This window comes from Camelus dromedarius, chromosome 2, assembly GCF_036321535.1.
Source record: "Camelus dromedarius isolate mCamDro1 chromosome 2, mCamDro1.pat, whole genome shotgun sequence".
NCBI lineage: Eukaryota > Metazoa > Chordata > Mammalia > Artiodactyla > Camelidae > Camelus > Camelus dromedarius.
The window spans coordinates 72,969,205-72,989,939 of record NC_087437.1 but is presented as its reverse complement, the minus strand read 5'-3'; the positions used below and the strand labels follow the sequence as shown (position 1 = coordinate 72,989,939).

Sequence of the window (20,735 nt, the reverse complement as noted above, 5' to 3'; positions counted from 1 at the left end):
AGCCTCTGGTTTGTCTCTATTACAAATAGTCTTCAGCACACATCTTTGTTCTTCCAAACATTAGTGTAGCTCTTTAGAATAGCTTTCCTGAAACAAAATTACTTGATCAAATGACATGAATATTTTAAAGCTCCTCTTTCCAAACACATTTTTAAATAGCTTTCCCAAAAGGGCATTTATTAATTTACCTTACACTAGCAATGTATGAAATTATGGTTTTACCCCGGGCTAAACAAGCTGCTAATGAGACTGCGTTCCTTTTATTTGTGTGTATTTCATTCCCAGCAAGCTTGAAGAGTCTTACAAGTATTCGTTTACTACATTCTGTGCGTGTGTTTGGCTCTTAATTCTTGTGGTTTTCTGATCAACCGGCTTACCCTTCCCAGCTCCAGGCTCAGCTGCTTTTTTCCCGTGTATTGGTTTGTGCAGGCTCCCATGATTCCTTCAGCTACTGGGTAGATGAAAAGTCCCCCGTGGGGCCCGACCAAACCCCTGCCGTCAAACGCCTCGCCAGGATCTCCTTGGTGAAGAAGCTCATGAAGAAGTGGTCTGTGACTCAGAACCTGAGCTTCCGAGAACAGCTGGAAGCTGGGATCCGCTACTTCGACCTGCGTGTGTCTTCCAAGCCGGGGGATGCCGACCAGGAAATCTACTTCATTCATGGGCTTTTTGGCATCAGGGTCTGGGATGGGCTGATGGAGATTGACTCGTTCCTCATGCAGCACCCCCGAGAGATTGTCTTCCTGGATTTCAACCACTTCTACGCCATGGATGAGGCCCATCACAAACGCCTGATTCTCCGGATCCAGGAGGCCTTTGGGAACAAGCTGTGCTCAGCCTGCAGTGTGGAGAATATGAAGCTGCAGACGCTGTGGGAGAAGAAGTGCCAGGTAGGCGGGGACAGAGAAGAGCTTCCAAGGGCAAGAACGTAACTCTCTCTCTTTCTTGTCACTGGCTCTAAGACAGCTCCCTCCAGGGCTCTTGGGCTAGAAGGCATAGATTGTTTGGTATAACGAAGATCTGTGCATTGGTTCCTGGGCTCTAGGACAGCATCAAGGGCTCCCCTGGGCACCGTTGAACTGGGATTAACACCTGCCAAATATTCATAACTCGTTGGGCAACCTGTTGAGCATCTCAGTTGATGCTGGATGGCCTGGCCAGAACCAGCCCAAGGCACAGTTGTGAAATAGGACCAGTTGGCCATTACCATTACCACCCATCTCCAAGTGAGTCCATTTTCACCCTCATAGTTCCCCTTAGGGATAGTCTATTCCATCCTGCCTTCAGCTCAGTGTCAGATCATCCCTGCCAAATAGCAGTTGGTAGGTAAGTGCATTGGCTGACAAAGGCGTGTGAAGTAGTTCCTCTTGGGTGTTAACAGTTAACACTGAAAAGGCTGTCTTCACGGGGTTTGGGTCAGAGGGGGAGACGGAGTTAAGGAAGGAAGAGCCCACAAAGGGATGAAGGCTGGCAGAGCACCCCCAGGTCGAGAAGGGCCCTAACTTTGACCCGTGAAGGACAGACTCTGGAAAAAAGAGTGTGGGCCTCGGATATATTCTGCTGTGGTCCCAGAGGATGATGGATAGTGCGAGAGGAGAGCTTCAGGAATGGTCAGGCTCTGATATATACTCTCTTTAAAAAAGGAAAATAAAAAAAAAAAGGTGGGGTCTGGTACAGCTCAGTGGTAAAGCTCATGCTTAGCCTGCACAAAGTCCTGGGTTCAATCCCCAGTACTTCCATTTAAAAAAACATTTTTTTTAAAGCAAGTACCTTTCATTCACAGTTGCTCCCTTACACATAAGTGCATTAGCCAAAACATCTTAAAAAGGCAGTTATTTTGAACTAAGGAAATAACTTTTCATTAGAAATCAATTAAAGATGATTCATCTGCAAATATATGTTGAATACCAAGTAGGTGCCAAGCACCATTCTAAGCCTTTGGGATAAATCAGTAAATGAAACAAAGATCCTTGCCTTATGGAGATTTCATTGCGGTGAAGGGAGGTAGGTCATAGATAATAAACATGATAAATATACTTTATATAATGTTAGGAAGTAATAAGAGTGATGGGAAAAGAGAGCCAAGCATGGTCAGGGTTCTGTGGGCTGGAGGATTGGTCACAGTTTTAAATAGGTTGATCAGGGTAGCCCTCATTGGAGGGAGTTAACCTGTTGAGGGAAGAGCTTTCCCAGCAGAGGAAGCAGCCAGTGCAGAGCCCCGACGCAGGAGGGTACGTGCCATCTTTGAGGGAAAGCGGGGCCGGCCGTGGGTCTGGAGCGCAGACCAGCGGAGGAGGCTGGGCAGGGATGATGGGTGATCGTGGGGCCTTGAGGGCACGCTGAGGACTCGGCTTTTACTCGAGTGAGGAGGGCTCTGAGCACAGGGTGCTGTGAGCTGACTTGGGCTTTGATGGTATCCCTTTGACTGCTGGGAAGAAATCTGGAGCAGAGACAGCTGGGGAAGGAGGGAAGCCAGGGAGGAGACCCTCAGTGGGAAGTGGCCGGATTTTGAATCTGTCAGAAGGAGGAGCTAACAGGGTTTCCCAACTGTTGCGACTGGGAGGATTTAAGGGTGTTTCCCGGCCTTGGCCTGAGTGCCGGGAAGCCAGGTGGCTTCCCACGCCCGGAAACGTGCTAAAGGTCTGACTGCACTGAGACTAATGAGTTAACGCTTAGCATCTGGTAAGGTTGATCTAAGCTGTATTCCGTCACTACTATTTTGCCAGATATTTATCACACCTCTCCCCTAAACCTAAATTTATATCTGTGCAGACTCCTGGGTCTAATTTGGAGAGATTTTTTTTCCCCAGTGAAATCTCTTACGATATTAAATACTGGTAATAACAAGAATAATAACATTTACTAAGCCTTTGCAATGTACAAAGTACTGGAATTCATTTAATCTTCTCAGCAACATTACGACGTAGGTATTTCATTATCATCCTCATTTTACAAGTGAGAAAACTGAGGCAGGGAGCAATTACGCAACTTGCAAGGGAACATTGTCAGTGAGCCTCCAGGGCCAGGACTGAATCACAGGAGTGGGGCTCTCCAGCGTTCCCACAGCATGCAGGGCTCGCCCAGGGCTGTTCACATGTTTTGGTGATTTTCACAAATAGTGTCATTGATTATGCTAATAAAAACACTTCCTCTTTATTCATGAACCTCTGTTATCAGAGGGTCTCAGAGGGTTAGCAGAATGGGAGAAAGGGAAGATCTGTAAGAGAGCTTTTGAATACTAGGATTCAGGTGAGGTTAAATTGGAGTACGGCTAAATTTATAAACAGATATCTATTATAAATATAGTTTTATAATTTTATACACAGTAGTCTGCATGGGCTGCCACATTGCATATAAAATCATTTTGAAGTTTGTAAGAATAACAGATAATTGCAGGAATAATGGATCATGTGGACAGTGAATTTCTGGCAGAAGAGTGAAGATCTATTATAGTTTTTAAGTATGGCTAATCTGTGTCATCCAACTACAGACACTCCTAAAATTATGAAGGAAAGAGACTGTGATGACATGTCATCAACTTGATTCTAGGATTTCTCTGTTCTCCTTTTCTCAAATTTTCCCTGCCATGTCTCTTCTTAAAAGCTAATCAAAGAGATCTCAGAGTCCTCAGTCATCCCCCTCCTGCTGGGGCCGTGCCATGCTGATGGTTAAACCTTAAGTATTCATCATGTAATGAGCTGCCTTGCATGTAATCCCCAGAGTATTTTATTACTACAATTTAATAGCAAGAAGTGTACCACCATTCAGTCACATTTCATTTACTCAGTATGCAATTACATCCCAGCTCATGGGTATGCGTCTGTACATTAGTGACATGGTTTCTGAGGATTTAATTTATAGCTTGGCAGTGTTTAGACTCTTAACGAGAAGGTAAGAGTATATGACACTAGTAAAATATAAAACAGCTGATTTATACAATCACAAGACAAAACTGCCTCAAATGTATATTATATGAAGAAAAGGGTTTTGTGGTCCACCAACTGAAAAACAGTACATAATATAAATCTACATCCCAGGGGCCCATGTATAAGCACCATCAAAATAAGAAGAGGTCAGTTTAAGAATAATTCTTAAAGGAAATGAGATTTAAAATCTGAGCCTCAAGAGACAATCTGCACATGAATTGATGAGCTGGAGGGAAGAATATCTCAAGAAAAATCCAGCAGGGCAAGGTCGGGAGCTCGATGCAAAATGCAGGCCCTGAGCCAGTGTTAGTGCCCCCAGAATTCTGTAGGATGAGTTGGTTTGCTAGGACGACCTCCTACTGTAAACAGAAATTCTCCCTCTAACCTTCGGGATCAGATTGCTCGAGAAGGGATCTTGGGGAAAGGCAGAAAGCCGCTTTTGTATAATTTGTACTTTTTACTCGTTTTCCAAGGCAGAGTAAAGATCAGCACTGTCCTTTCCTCCCCTGACCCTAAGCTCGGCCCAGGAGGCACAGAAAATGGTCTGACGGGCCCTGACTGAGGATCACACAGCCTCCCGCCTCCCCAGCAGTCCCTTTCACAGCCCGGCTTTTCACACTTTCGGATGATGGAGACCCCAGCCTTCCAAACTAGCCAGTGACGAATGCTAGCCAGCAGGAAATCCTCCCCAATCTCCCAGGCAATCTGCTTATGATGAGCCTGTGATTAACCTCATTAACACACGTGTTTACCACCGACATCATGAGCAGTCCGTCAGACATTACGCAGAACCATTAAAAAACAAGAACAGCTATTAGCCTGTTCAGTGCACGGAGCCTGGTGCTCCGAGCTCGGCCTTCAGGAGCAGTCAGTCAGGCACCTTAGTCACGAGCTGCATGCGCCTGGAAATGAGACACACATTCAGAGCCCTCATCCTTGGGTGCCTGGAGGATTATGCTCTTGAGCCAGCTATCCGAGGACTGCAGTCCAGGGAGTATAAACGCACGCTGGACATTCCTCCAGGAAGGGATTCCTGGTGCCAGGAGGAGAAAAAATACAGTATTTCTGGAAACCCAAGCAGCAGAGCTCTGAATTGGGACAAGTAAAATAGCAATTCCCTGTCCTTCAGCTGCGTCTCAGAAACTAATTAATGCTGTGGACGTGGCTCGCTAATTATTTTCAAAATCACCACCATCCTCAGAGGCCCTGCTGGAGGCCCATCCACTGACTCCAAGTCTTCCCCGACTCCCTCCCTCTCCTGGGAAGGGCAGTTTCAGAGTCAGCAGGCACGATTGAAGTCCTCCCAGATTAGTCCAGTGGGCTGATCTCAACCCCAAGAGCTGAGGGTCAATTTTGAAAGCATAGGAGGCACACCTTGTAGACAGGACTAACCACAGGGCTTCTCCAGCTGTGGTCCAAAGAGTCCCAAGGGAGGGTATGGGTGGAATTTAAGAATTTTGTGAGTTTGGATGGGAGAAGCACTACATACTTCCTCTTAGCCTCTTGCTGGCCACTGATCATGAGTGTGGGCAGGCACCCATGGCAGAGCTGGCACCACCTGTGGCTTTGTCCCCATAGAAACCAGATTTCCCGTATCACATTTCATTTAGTGCAGATATCTTGAAATATCACAGATCTTCATCATTCACTCAAAATTAGGGAAACTATTAGACTTACAGCAAAATGTTTTTGTTGACTGTGTTTATGATGAAGCACATACATTATTAATTTATTACAAATTTCACTAGTCTGTTGGTGGCCATATATCCATCTCATTGATTCTCCTTGTTATCCTGTTTGCTTTATTTTAAGCATTCATTTCAAGCAATCTGAGAAGGGGTCAGGATTTTACCATACTTCCAAAGGTGTTCATGACCCGAAAAAAGTTAAAAACCTTAGTGTTAGACATATAGCAAGTTCTTAAATCTTTGCTTATTGATTCTTCTAAAAAAAATTAACAATTCTTGAATTTCCACATGGGTTTGTATCTGTGTGCCTTTCCTCCTAGCAATCAGTGTAAAGCCAAGGAGTTAACGTTCAGCTTGTTCATAAATTGCCCTCCTTTATTTTTTTCTGAATATTTCAGGTTCTCATTTTCTATCACTGTCCCTTCTACAAGCAATACCCCTTCCTGTGGCCTGGAAAGAAGATCCCAGCGCCCTGGGCCAACACCACCAGCGTAAGCAAACTCATCCTCTTCTTGGAGACCACGCTGAGCGAGCGCGCCCCCCGCGGCTCCTTCCACGTCTCGCAAGCAATCCTCACGCCCAGGGTGAAGACCATCGCGCGAGGCCTGGTTGGTGGCCTCAAGAACACTCTGGTCCATAGGTGAGAATTTGCTTCCATCCCATGAGCAAGGGTTAAAAATTTTTTTATCTTGAGTCTCTTCTGAATAAATAGCAGTAAAACCATATATTGTTTTTTCATTGAAGTATAGTCAGTTTACAATTTCTGGTGTACAGCACAATGCTTCAGTCATACATGAATATGAATATATTCGTTTCCATATTCTTTTCACCATAAGCTACTACAAGGTATCGAATACAATTCCTTGTGCTATACAGTATAAACTTGTTTATCTGTTTTATATATACCAGTCAGTATCTGCAAATCTCGAACTCCCAATTTGTCCCTTCCCACCCCCTTCCCCCGCAACCATAGTTTGTTTTCTATGTCTGCGAGTCTGTTTCTGTTTTGTAAATAAGTTTGTTTGCTTTTTAAAAGGATTAAAATAACAAAACAAAAAACCTTATAGTTGAAAAAGTTGTGTACTTGAGGTGGCTTGCTTTAACCGTACCCAAAGGATCTCTGAATATGCTGTTAAAATGTACATATTACTCCATAAATACTCTCTAAATTTCAATACAAAGGCAAAGCAATTTCAGCCACCACCAGTCTGTTCGCGTCTGGCTCGCGGTCACGTTTTGTTCTTGCCCCTGCCTTTGAAGCTGGCCCAAGAACTCGCTCTTTTAAGAAGCATTAAATGAGACTTCTGTGCTAGGTGCAAGGGGCTCAGAGATGGCCCTCCAAGGACTTAGGGTGTCCTTCTCCCTTCCTCAGTGACAGTGAGTCCCTGTCAGCTTAGGACGCCACCCACCATGCCATAGCTTCAGAATCTTCCTCAGAGCAGCCGATCCTGACTGTAAAATTAGGCAGGAGAGGCTCCAGAAATTTTGTATTAGATGATGTTCTTTATCCTGGGCACTGATAAATGACAGGTGTTGTCGAGGAAAAGGATGGCTTGTACATATGTACATGTGTGTGTGAGTGCGCCTATGTCTGCGCCTATGTCTATTCCTATGACTAAAGGGAATGTTATAAATATATTTGGATAATAGGGCGGCCCTTGCAGTCCGAGGATATTTACAAGAATCACTTTGGTTCCCCAGTTCCAGGTGCTGAGCACCAGAGTTCCGATAATGAAAGAGTCATCCAAAAAAAAGTGTCCCTGTCCATTTGGTTCTGAGTTTGGGTAGCATGATTTCAGATAATAGGAGTTCACCTGGCAGGAGTTTGGATAACAGACTGAGAGCTCCTGATTGTGTTGCCCACTAACAGAACCAGAAACCTCCTTCTGTGTGACTCTGCTAAGTCTTAGCTGAATTACCTGTACTTAACTTGGAAAAAAGGGTTTCCTAAACCAAGATCAGAATTATGAACTTTCTTTTCTATAATAATAGGTTCATATAGTTATACCATTTTCCTCATGTGTATAGATTGAGATTATTTATTTATTTATTTATTCATTCAACAGTGAATAGGAGCTAGGTCCACACACACATGAGGAATCATATAGTTATAGTCTCTGCCCCATGGAACTTACAGTCTATCAGGAAAAATAAACGTGTAAATTCCTATCGCTGTAATGAAGTCTGTGCAGAGAGCTGTGCTAATAAGGGGGAGTAAGTCTTTAAAAATAAGTAGCAGTTATTTCTGTAAACTGTATTCTGAACATAAGAGTACCCCCTTGCAGATGATTTCATTTGATTTTTAAATTAAGCCAGTCTCTAGAAGGCACCTTGTCTGAAGCACGTTATTGCCCCCATTTCAAACGGGCTCAGTGAGGTCGAGCAAACCAGACCCGCATAGCTGGTAGGAGTCAGTATTGTCTCAGCTGCGGACTGCTGCTTGTTGGACGGTTGGCCTTTTCAGCCTTCAGCACTGGCTTAGACGTAGCACATTTCAGTGCCCTGTTGTTCCTTTCTGCTCCACTGGCCTGTATTTGTCTGGTCAGCTCTTGGAGGCTACAACTCTGAACCCACAAAGTCGCGATGCTTTTCCTACTTGTGAATTCCTAGAACTTTAATCTACCTGCTCTTGCACTCGGTGGTAATGATGGCGCACGCCCCCAGAGCCCCCGCGTCCTAGCACGCCTGAGCCCTGGCCCGCGGGCAGCAAGCCCGTCAGCAGGTCTCCGAGATCGGAAGGATACTGGAGCATTTCGCCCCCTGCTGGTCATAAGAATATTGCAGAGATGCATCAGCATTCCTAGGCCTCCACATCAACTGCTTTGGACAAGTTTGTTCGCAGACGCCAGCATAATGTGTGGCAGTCATTTCCTCCAGGCTACTGAACAGGCATAAGGAAGAAGCCGTGTCACAGTGCCTTCCCTGTCCTGAGGCACACGGGATGCTGTCAAACTGGTGCTGGGAACCGGTTATCAGCCCAACTGAGAGCAAAGGACAAGGTCAATTCTCATACAAATGTAGAGGTGGGTTTCTCAGCAGAGTTAACCTCTCTTCCCTCTAACTCTTAAGTCAACTTAGGGCTTGAGATTTTGTTCTTTTTGGTTCATCACCCTAAAAGGAAGCCATGAAAAATATAGACTTATCTCCATTTTACTAAGATCGTCCTCTGAGGTTTTGTCTTGTTCTTCCGTTGGGAATGTTTGCCTCTGTCTCCTCGTTCTGCCTGGCGCTGTGTCAGTGACCTCCCCATCTAGGAGTGGCCTTGTGTAGCCAGACGCTCAGTTCCCCCTTGGCCGCTGGAGCTCGGGACTCAAGGGGTGTCACCTGATGGCTTCTCCCGCCTGCCTGCTGTGACGCAGGGGTGACACACAGCCATTCTGACTGAATCTCTCTGCTAGTTCTCCTGAGAGTCTTAGAAACCTTGCACTCCCACTGCAATCAAACGAAAGGAAGTTTTGCCTAAGCCTGAGGGCCCAGCAGCATGGGGCCAGAGAAGGGGACGTGGACTGAAACTAGAGGCCCAAGATTGAAGCCTGACTTGGTCCCTTGTGTTCCCTGAAAATTCCTATGTTGAAGCCCTAACCCCCCAGTACCTCAGAATGTGACTGTATTTGGAGATGGGGCCTGTAAAGAGGTGGTCGAGTTAAAGCGAGGCCATCAGGGTGGGCCCTAATCCAATCTGACCGGTGTCCTTATGAGAAGAGATTAGGACACACAGAGACACTAGGGATGGGTGTGCACGGACAGAAGACCCTGTGAGGACACAGGGAGGAGGTGGCCATCTGCAGGCCAAGGAGAGGAGAACCGAGACCTGCCCACACCTTCATCTGGACTTCTCAGCCTCCAGAGCCCTGAGGAGTAAATTTCTGTTGTTTGAGCCACCCCGTCTGTGGCGTTTCTTACAGCAGCCCTGGAAAACGAACTCTGTTAACAACAAGCTGCCTTTGACAAGTTTCCCGAGGTCTCTGAGCTTTGGTTTTCTCACCAGTCAAAGGGGGTTAATTATGTCGCACCAGGTCGTGGTGTCTTAACATGAAGTTAAGTGCTGACCACAGTGCCCTCCACAAAACAGGCCTGCCATCCCTGTTGTCCCCACAGTGACAGCCCTGCTCTCCGGGGGCCTCAGAGCCGGAGGGGAGGGAGGTCAGGGACTGGGGCCTCACGGCCCATCAGCAGGACCTGGTTCAGCCCTCCGCACTGATCTCTTGGTAAATGCCAGGAGTTAAGAAAACAAAGTGGCTCCTCCTCGCCTTGAGTTCTGCATTTCCCCTTCTTTGTTCCCAATCCTGGTTATTTGATCCTTACCTAAGGGAAGACCGACACCTGGCCTGGAAGCTGACCCAGAGCCTTTGTGACGGAGGGGAGACAGCCAGTGCTCACCCTCCCACATCCCTGTGCTCAGCCTCCAGTCTCCATCCAGGAGGTTTGGCTGGAGTCGCCGCAGGGGCCTTGACCAAACCTTCCCTTCGCATTTCCCTGTGATGACCAGAAGGTGGCGCCTGCACCCCATACTTAAACACGACCTAGCGAGGTTTTTAAAAGAAGGCTTCAAAGCATGACTGAACTATTATGCTGAACACCAGAAACTGACATAACATTGTAAACTGATTTAAAAAGGAGGAGGAGAAGGAGAAAAAGAAGAAGGCTTGAATGCATCAGGCTCAGTGCTGCCGTGGCCTTCGTCTGGGCCACTCTATTCCAGGTCTCTATCCCCAAGGCATGTCTGTATTTGTGACCCTTCCCTCTCAGGCTACAACATTTTGTCACCGAAGCAGCAGGGTGTGGCCCCTTTAGGAAAGTTTCTTACTCCCAGCCCCCGAATCTCTCTACCAATCACGAGTCCTTCCCTCCTGCCAAACACTCACATAGTACTTCCTCCGTCCTGGGCACTACTCTAAGCGCTCTACACCTAGTACTGTATTTAATTACCCCAAAAAGCTGTGTGAAGTAAGTATTATTATCCCCATTTTACAAGGGAGAGACTGAGGCACAGGGAAATTAAGTTACGGACAAATCAAGTTTATTATTGTCTTCAGTAGTCCCAGTTAAAAGTGGAAGTACCCCGGTGCTGGTGGCCCATGAAGTCATAGTCAGCTATGAATACAAACATGCAGACAGATACATGAGATGTGTTTTAGTGCATGGCTGACTGGAGAGTCTGCTGAGTGAGGGAAGAGGCCCAGGGCTGATTATTGTTGTCACTGTAAGAGGAAAAGAAAGAGGAGAAGGACAAAATGCTACCAAAGCCTTGGCAGGGTTTCCTAGAAGACTGAGAAGTCGGTATGTATGCTCAACGGAGGGAGGGCAGCTTCAGAGGAGACAGGAAACAAGGAGATGGCAACCAAGGAGAGCGTTACCAAAAGAAGAGAAAGGGGGCAGTAAGCAATAAACTTAGCTTATTTTCAGTTTTGGTCTAGAGCAAATTCTTCCTCAAAACACTCCAGTCTCTTTACCAAAACATAAGCTCCAGTTTGTCTTCCCCGTAGCATCTTCAACGTAGCCAGAACTTGGTGAGCTGTCTTTACCATGATGCAATACCGTGATGACTTCATTGCTTCCTCCTCCGTGTCAGCGGTGGTGTTTTATACTCACTGCTAATATAGGAAATATCACATTAACTGTCGTCATTTGTCTATGTCACTGAATTGTGAGCTTCTTTGGGGATAACATTCTGGCTGTCACATGGAAAGCCCTTAATTATAACATGAAAGAAGATAGAATACTATCCAGTGACTAAAAAAAATAAAGAGGTGGAACAAATTGCTGATGCATGCAGCAACGGGGTTGAATTTCAAAACCTTAATGCTGAGTGGAAGAACCTCACATGCAAGCATACATATTGCATGGCTCATGCTTGGTTCTAGAACAGGCAAATTTAACCTGTGGTAGAAAAAAAAATCAGTATAATTATTTCCTCTGGAAGAATGGGGGCAGAGATTGATGGAGAAAGTGAATGATGGAGCTTTCTGGGGGCGCTGGTAACGTTCTGTACCTTGAGATGGGCATGGGTAATATATATATGTTTGTCAAAACTCAGCTAGTATACACTTAAGATTTGTGCATTTTACTGGGTATAAACTTTATGTCAAAAAAACAAATTGAAAACAGATATTGAACGTTAGTTAATGATTTGCATACTGAGGTTTTGAGGGGATATTATGTATGGATAGATAGATAGATGTATAGGTGTATAGTGTATAGATGTTTGCAGTTGGAATATGTCAAAAATGTAAGATGGATTGATGGAAGGATAGAGTGATGGACTGCTGGACAGATATATGGTAGGCAAGTTTAGTAAAATGTTAGTGGTAGAATCCAGACGGTGGATATACTTACTGTAAATTTCTTTCAATGTTGCAATATGTTTGAAAATTTTCATGATACAATTCATGGTAAAAAAAAATTAACCTACTAATAATTAGACTGTTGATCTTAGTTTTTTGAGGTCCCATTGATGTGGTATCTCTTTGGTGACTGAGATAAACAATTTCCTTTTCCAGCACAGAAACCCTGGAAGTCCTGTTCTCTAGTGGAATAGACATCACTCTGTCCCTGAAAGAGATTTAAGTTTAAATGGACAAATTAGGGGCAGGGGGGCTTGTGCTTCTGTTGGCATACTTTTGTTACATTAACAGAAATGTTTGGTTTGCTCCTCTTTCTGGAGGAGTCCTTCTAAAGGCTGCTCTCTCTTATCTCTTCCCCCAACTCTCTCCTGTGTAGGAATCTTCCTGCCATCCTTGACTGGGTGAAAACTCAGAAGCCTGGAGCCACGGGCGTCAACATCATCACGTCTGACTTTGTGGACCTGGTGGACTTTGCCACGACTGTCATTGAGTTGAATGACCTCCTCCAGGAGGACAGAGCTTTGGCTAAATGCTGACTTAATTTTTTAATTTAACTTAATATTGAGTTTGTTGATCTTGGCTAGAGGTCTGAAGGGTTTCCTGTTAGGATGGCCCCTGGGCAGTGAAGTCAGTGAGAGGAGGGCACATTTATTTGTCCCTCCTCAGAGGGCCATTTGGATAAAATTACAGAGCTTTTCATTGCATTTTTCCCAAATGAGACTTTTTCAAAACTTAAGTCCAAGGGAAGAAAGCCTGTTTCATGTGCTGAAGGTCAGGATCTCCCCAACGTCATATGATGTTGAATGTAATATGGGAACGGGGTCTCCGAGTTCCGTTGGGGCATCGAGTGACCCCTCGTTGGCCCAGTTCCCCATTGTCTTCCAGGATGTTGTGTTTGAGCCAGAGAGAAGGTTGAAGCAGAAGGGGATTCCTGGTCAAAAGAATGGCTCGTGGCAGGGGTGGACTGCCCTGGGGGGGTGGCTCTACCTCCAACCTGGGGCTCTGAGCAGGGAAGGGACCAAGCACTAGTTCTCTCTAGGCGTGCGGGTTGTCACCACTTCTCGGAGAGAGTGAGACGTATTTATCACCAAGGTATTTCAGCCACAAGCTTGTTCTTGCAGGGCTTGTGCTTGGGAGCTGGTCGCCTTCTTTCTTTAGATGAACAGTGTATACTGTCCTCGGTATCAGGAATGCATTTCCTAGTTTTAAAACATTGATTCCTCTCTATTTCTTTTGGCCCCTTCTTTAAAGTGAAAGAAACAATGATAGCACATCGTTTCAAGGAGGGGCCCAACAAGAGATAGACGTGCATGGCTGTTGCATGCCAGCTTTCTTTGATTTAATTCTGTAGCTTTTCCCCAGATGGCTGCCAGGCCAGCGCCTGCTTCATTTTGGCAAAGTCCTCTTTGGAGTGGGAACTTCAAGCCGGATCTTGGAACTGCATCTCGTTGTTGTCTGCCTGGGACTCGGGTCTGCCCTGTGGGACACAACCCTAATGGAAGGCACCTTGTCCCTGACAGCGGGGAGGCAGACACAGGATGCAGGGGAAAGTGCAATGGGTTTAAGGAGGAAGCTCCAAGTGGGCTGGGAGCCATGCTGTAACTCCTTGAAAACAAGACTACCTCGGGGATCTTTAGGCTGACTGTGTGTCATCAAGTGAGAAATACCCAGTGTGGGAGTATTTCCAGTTCATGTCTTGACTGTTCTACTTTCTGCAGGTTGTTTTGAGCCTACTAATCACCACTGCAGAAGGGCTTTGAAACTCAAGAGGGGATTTTTTTTATCTATTATTGATAAGAGGTGCTTATCTATAAAAAGCCCTCTTGTGTTTTGTCTTATTTATTTATTTATTCATTCATTTATTTATAGATTAAGTATCTTCCATGCTTCTTACTTCAAGAGCACTCACAAGGGAGCTCCCTCACCCAGGCCAGATGCCGCCCCGGTCCTCCCGCCTCAACAGGACCACGCGTCTCAGGACCGGGAGAGACCTCTGCCTCGCTGTGGGTGCTGCAGACTTCCTCGCTCCCCCGGCCATGCCGGGGACAGTGTGCACGTGGGGAGGGGGGGGGGTCCAGATCTGAGAGGCCGCGGCCAAGCCATGCACTGTAACAGAAGACCGAATGGGTCATGAAGGGCTCTCAGGTCCCAAGGTAAACCCTCTGGAAGAGGGTTGAAAGGAAAGGCGCTAGAAAGAAAACTGGGCATTGTGAGTGTGTGCACTTTGATGTGCCTCAGAACTCTCTGAGAACCCCGAAGCCGGTGTCAGCTTCTGGATTCTTAAGGAGGAAAGAGAACATGGGACCCAAATGGATGTGTGCATTCGTACAGACGGTTGGACCATCCCCCCAGTCGCTTCCCACTCCTGTTCTCTGCCACTCCGTAGCTGGATTTTGCATGTTGCCTGCAGTGGGGGATGTCTTAGCCGAGCTGCTAGGAGCACAGGCACACCCCCCTGCTGGGTCTGCCAGCCTTTGCTTTGCTTAAAGTAATTTAAGCCCCAACCTTTAGCTGCCGCACCTTGAGGTCACAGCAAAAACGACTCTGGGGAGATCTGGTTTGATTCTTCCTTTCCTTATATTTGAATCCCTCTCCAGAGAAGTTTCTGGGATTCCACTGTCAAATTTGTAGGGTCTTCTCTGCAAAGGAGTGAGAACGTGAGTGCCCTCACTTTCTTAATTTTCCTTCAATTCTGATATTAAACTCCAGTGACGAGCTCTGAACTTCCCTGGCTGACCCTCAGGGTTTTCTTTGTCATTTCCTTTTGGTCTTGATTTTGGTCAATTGCTAAGGACTAGACCATTTCCCCTCTGTTAACCCTTTGTTACTTGGCAAAGAGATAAGGAGGCAAGAGGAGAATTCTTCTGCTCTGTTTTATTGGAGCCTCAGCTTTGTCCAGGTGCTTGCTTGGTGCTATGGCCAGGTGTATTGACAGGTATCCACAAAGGATGCCAGTGACACCCAAGGGCTGCTGACTGTTCAGTGAAATGTTTACTTGATTTTCTCCTTTAGTTTTAATATATGTAGTTGCCCTTCACTTGGGTTGTAACATTTAAGCGTGCACGGTAAGAGGAAAGTCGCCAAGCACAGGCAACGGTACCAAGGTCACACGCGTGGAGCCCTGCTCTGCGTGGAAGATGCCAGCACTCACTCCTTCGTGCTGCGTTAGGATGCCAGCCTGGTTTGCCTCTGGAAGTTCTGTGCAGGAGTTCTGGGAGATAGGAGGATTCTTTGCAGTTCACCCTTGAGAAACACCCTTGAATTGGCGGACTCTCTGCCCCAAGACCGAGTTGCTTCACATATTGTAAAGGATGTGTGTGTGTTCTGCTCCTTGACCTCAGGCCAAGCAGGAGACTCGGTGATGGGACAGAAGGAAAATAAACTTTAGGTCTATGACTCATTCTGCAACTGCCAACAATAAAAATGGTGACCTAACTACATCACTTACTCTCGCAAGTTCTGGAACCTTTCAGATCAAACAGGGCTATCATATTTGCTCAGAATTAACTTCAAGATCAGCTAAAAAGCAACTTATTGAGCCAAAGAGGACTTCAGTTTCACAGGATTTGGGGCTGCGTTTATTCTGAAACGTAGACTGAATTTTGCATGGGCTCCCTGGACCGCTTCCCACGTGGCCACACTCCCATGGCTTTGTGGCCAAGGGGACAATCACAAGTTGCAGTTGGAGTAGAGCAGTGTTTAAAGCCTTGAACTCTGAGCCTATTAGAAGTACCACTGTGGTTTTGTGGGTACAGAAAATATTCTTAGCTTTAGAGAGAAAGGTCAAGATGGAATTGATGGAAGGGAATGACACATTATTGGCGATTAAATTTTAAATTAATGGTGGATCTAAGAGGGTTATGCCAAAAAATATTACATATTTGCTGTATTAGACACTTTAGTAATTAAGTTTAATTATTTTCCTTAGCAGGGAGTCCAGACTCCTGAGTTCTTGAGAATAGTTAAGCCACAGTCCAAACCCAGTATTTTATATAAACTTAAAGAAAAGCACAAGATCTGAGCCCAGTTAATGATCACTCTTAAGAAGCCTGCTTATTCTAGCATGACCTTATATACACATCAGAAAGTTGATCTTTCTGAGGGGAGGGTCATAGCTGAGGGGTAGGGCGCAAGCTTAGCATGCATGAGGTCCTAGGTTCAATCCCTGGCACCTCCAACTGAAAAAAGAGTTGATCTTTCTGCTCAAGAAAATGCAGTGCAACAGTCTAGAGTTAAATGCAGTTCTGAGGTGTGTCAGGACCTCCTACTTCTGTCTTTCTGAATCTTACCGTAAGAAAATGCTTCCCACAGAGACATTATTACAGCCCAGCTAGGAAGGTTAGCACAAAACTGAAGGTGGGGAAACAGAGGAGGTTAAGACTGAGATTAAACTGCTGCTTTTCCTGGGAAGCAAAAGCACTACACAAATCCAGGCCATCTTACAGAGATAGTTCATGCCACAGCTCAAGTGTTTGTAACGTTCTTTATTGGGTGGTTACAGGTGTTTAGTGTTAGGTTCTGGGAAACAGAACGGGCTAATGATCCGGGCACAACCACGAGCCTCCCCTCCCTTGGCTGAGCAAAGAGCCAACCTGTGTGAATCTGCCTTGGTTCTTCCATCCGGACTGTGTTTGACAAACCACAGTTGACTAGCTCCCCAAAATATCAGGTTCCTAATAATTCGGTTAAATGCCTGTGCTCAGGGAGTGTACGGTCGTGGCCTCTTCCTTGTGTGGCATGTGGGGAGAGACGCTACCTGGGCTCATTTCTCATGTGTGACTTAGGGTGACAGGCCTTGTCCATCTGTGGCACCTTTAGTGATCGGTCAGATGAGATGAGTAGGGCTGAGAGAAATATCTGACCTAGCGAGGCGGCCCTTCCCAAATAATCACATGATACCAAAAGGAAATGAGTAGAAATTGATAAAATGTCCAAACTGACGGGAAGTTTATTTTGTACAGAACCTGGCTGTCCACTAAATTCCACTACCGTCCCTGCACATCTTGGTCCTCTGCCTCAGTTTGCTTCCTAGTGTCTGCCACCAGGGCTCCGTCACTCACGCATGTTGCCTTGGGACACACAGGAGTGAACTGATTGGGTGATAAGTGGTTTAGCTGGAAACTTTACCCTTAATTCCAAATGATACTGAACAGCTCTTTACTGCTCTGAGAGATCCACTATCTCTTATCCTCCAGCTTCCCCAGCTTCCTACTAGAAATAGTGCCACTGACGGCATCATATCCCTGAATCGGCCCTAAACCTGAACAGTATAGTACAAATGCTGTCAATGATAAATTAGCACAATGTCAGACACTGTAAAAATACTCTGACTCTTCTATCCTGCAGTGGATATAGTGTTCCAGTCTTTGCTCCAGCAAAACTTATTCTTAGGGCTTTTCAAACTTGTTTCTAAGCTGCATAGTTTTGATAAAATATCTCCCTTCTCATCACTGGGAACTGAGTCCCACATTCTACTGAGGCCCCCATCCGTGTCTAGAGGCATTTTCTGTCTATTTCCCTCTCTTCTTCTTCCTAGGATACCCCTTCCTCCTCGTGTCTCCTGGCCATCCTCTGACATCTGCTGATTACTGTTAACCACAGGATGCTGACAAAACTTAACAGTAAAAAAGCACATACAGTCAATGATGTGCGGGTACACTCTTATCACAGTGGTTTTTATATCTCATTCCCCTCGAATGCATCATCCTGCACCCCCACTCCCACCCCCACCCCCGTCACTAGAACTATACTTGATTGGAGCCCAGAACTGGGGGGCCAGTACTTCATTCACAAGCTCTGAGCCCAATGAGAAGCACAGCACTTTGAAAAGTCAAGTAGGCCTTCAGTAGCTTTGTACATTTGCAGTATTACATCTGTTACTAGTTTGTAGCACTAATAACACTTCAGTCATAAATCTATATTATCAATAAGATAAATCTTAGAACGTGTTCTACAAACAGTGGTACCTTGCTGCTATTATACTTACTATAATATTGGTAAGTATTACATACAGATTGTGTATGCATTGCTTGTTTGTGTGTATGCCAACCGTAATACTTAAGCTCACTGATCAGCAACTAGAAAATACAGAGATCGTCATAGTGAAAACAGGTCTTGGTCAATTCAGATGATAATGTGAATCTGGTAAATGCTCCATTAGATATTATATTTTGTCCTCTATGCTTGTTTTATATGAAAATGCATGCTGTTTTCTAAGTAAAAAACAATAATTATACCAGTTTTAAGATTAGAATGAAATTTTTGCATGTGGTATTTGACACTCGGAACTGTATTTTGTGGTGTAATTATCTTATTCATATGCATTTCACATGGCTTTTTTTTTTTTCTCGTAGGAAATAATTGTTCAAATATCTCTTCTTCTTTCTTGTAACCTGGATGTAACTGCTTAATTCAAGCTACAACATTGTAAAGCCAGATTACCTCATTTTAACTGTGAAAAAAGCTCAGTAGATATGATGACATGATGTCTTTTCTTGTATTGGATTTGAACTACCTAAATAGGCTTAAACCTAATAATAAATATAAGACCTTGGCAGGTGCTTTTCCTTTGTATGCACATTTTATTATTGGCCCACTTCTAATGTGATTTTTAAAACTTACAGACTCTTCATCAGTCAGATACCTAATAGGATACTGGGCGAAGGCCCCTCAGCCATGGCTGGCACACACCGGAGCTGGCCACACACGCCTGCAGTTCCCAGCATGGGCCGTGCATGAAATAAATGTGCACGCAGTCTTGTCCGCCATGCTTTTCCAAGCTTCATCCTCAGCACTTGGGCTGTTTCCGCTGAACTTAGGCTCAGTCCTGCTGACACATGTGTTCTTATCTGACCACCACCCCGGCCCGCGTCACTCTGAGAGGTTGCCAATACCCAGAAATAGAACAATTGCAGAGATTATGTGTTTGTGCGTACCAAGAATAGATAAAAGCAGGCCTACGACAGTTTCTGTTGGCAACTGCAATGAAGATTCCAATATTTTCCTCATTCTTAATTCTTTTTAATAGTGTATCTGAGGCCACCTAGTTTTGGTGAATTTCTCTTTTTGCCCTACCGCCCACAAGAAAAATGAGTTGAGATGAAAGCCTATTTATGAATTTAAGAGAGATCAAATTAAATCGAAGTAATTATTCATTTCATATAGTCGAATATTAGAACAGGTAATTAGGGATAATTGTATTTCTATTCAAGTTATCATAGCAATTGAACATAGTCATAGTCAGAACTTCCTGCCTGTCTTTACTGTTTAGTAAGTCTACCATACTGTCCTCTGGTTGGCTTTGATAAGCACCATTTCCAGTCAATCCTATTTGGTTTTAATTTTTTAAAAAATGACATGATGTGGACAGGGCTGGGTCCAAACATTAAGTGAAACAGACATGACCTGCACAGTGAAACTGCAATGATTCTGCTGCCCTGACTCACTTTCTGAACATCCGCTTGGGTTGAGACACTGCCCTTACGACCATGGAGCTGTTACATTATATATGAAATCTTTACTATCTAACCACAATTTGTCATATTACAACTGTGTTATAAACATTCTATTTAGCATAGGAAGTTAGAACAGGCGTCACAGAGAGGCACAGACCTGGGTTTCTAACCCGACTCAATCACGCCCTGGCTATGTGATCTTAGGCAAACTAACATCTCTAAATATATAGGGTATAGGACTAAAAATACCTACTGTGGGGTTACTGAGAAGTCTAACTAAGAAAATGTATGGAGAGCATCTCAGCACAGAGTCCGGCACATAGTAAATAATACTCAAGAATTACTATCAGTCTTAATACTAGGGTGGGGACTTTGCACCCACTCCCTCCAAAGAGCACCCAGCACAGTCTCTTCTACATGGTTGACTGCTAACCATTGTGTCCACTGGTAAATGATTTAACAGGAACTAATTAATGAGAGATAAAGCAGGTACATTCAGACAGTGAAAGAGAAAGTCACACAATCACAGAGAAATACACATTGCTCAGGGGTTGGGATTCCCACCACTGGTGGCCTGCAGGATGGCGTGAGGTGGAAGGTGGCCATCCTCATAGCGTTTATATCATTCATCACTTAACTGTTCCAATCAGTTGAGGGGGGAGTCTCAGCTTAGTGATGAAATCTCTTTTACCCTTCTTTCTTCAGGAAAAACAAAAATGGCAACAATATCTAACTAAATATCATTTTGTTGTATTGTATTTAGTTTGTGGCTACCTTCTCTCTGTAACAACTAATAAGAGTTTTTCAATAACCACATACAGTTTCCTTTCGAAATAAATTTCAGTTTTTTTTTTTAAAGAGTCTGCTGTGAAGAAGCTGTGGGAACGACCTAAGTTTATGATCCTCTCCAGACTGAAAAAAGACCTTGCAGTTGATGCTGGCGCACTTCTGCCGAGAACTGAGTTTGACCGGGCTCTTTCTGAACATCTTGACTAAACAAATAAATCTATAAGCTGCTATTCGAGATAGGAAATCACTTCTTTTTTTCATAAAGGAAAATGTTTTCCTGTTTCCTGCGGAGGTCCGCGCTCAGACCATCCTCTGACCATGTTGTCTTGGGCAGCAGTTTAAACTAGGGGGAGAGGAGTGCGGGAGTCCCACCCCCACCGACGGGCAATGCGGATAGCTTGGAAGGGGATTCCTCTTCTGTGACTCCCTGAGGTTGGGATGGGCCTGGATGGTCTGGATTTTTGTTGCGGCTTGTTTTTTTTGTTTTTTGTTTTTTTTTTTTTTCCTCTCAAAGGAATTCTTCTTGATCAGCAG

The 20,735-nt window shown here is 45.0% G+C and overlaps 1 protein-coding gene across 1 annotated transcript in view; it reads left to right on the top strand.

Moving 5' to 3' along the window:
- PLCXD2 (phosphatidylinositol specific phospholipase C X domain containing 2) overlaps positions 1-18,507 on the top strand; it is a 46,943-nt gene extending 28,436 nt beyond the window's left edge. Inside the window, exons 2-4 of the mRNA XM_010985079.3 lie at positions 430-890; positions 6,013-6,254; positions 12,335-18,507. Of these exons, the coding sequence (XP_010983381.1) occupies positions 430-890; positions 6,013-6,254; positions 12,335-12,494 (863 nt within the window). The 3' untranslated portion in view covers positions 12,495-18,507. The remainder of the gene's footprint in view (positions 1-429; positions 891-6,012; positions 6,255-12,334) is intronic.
- Positions 18,508-20,735: the final 2,228 nt, after the last annotated feature.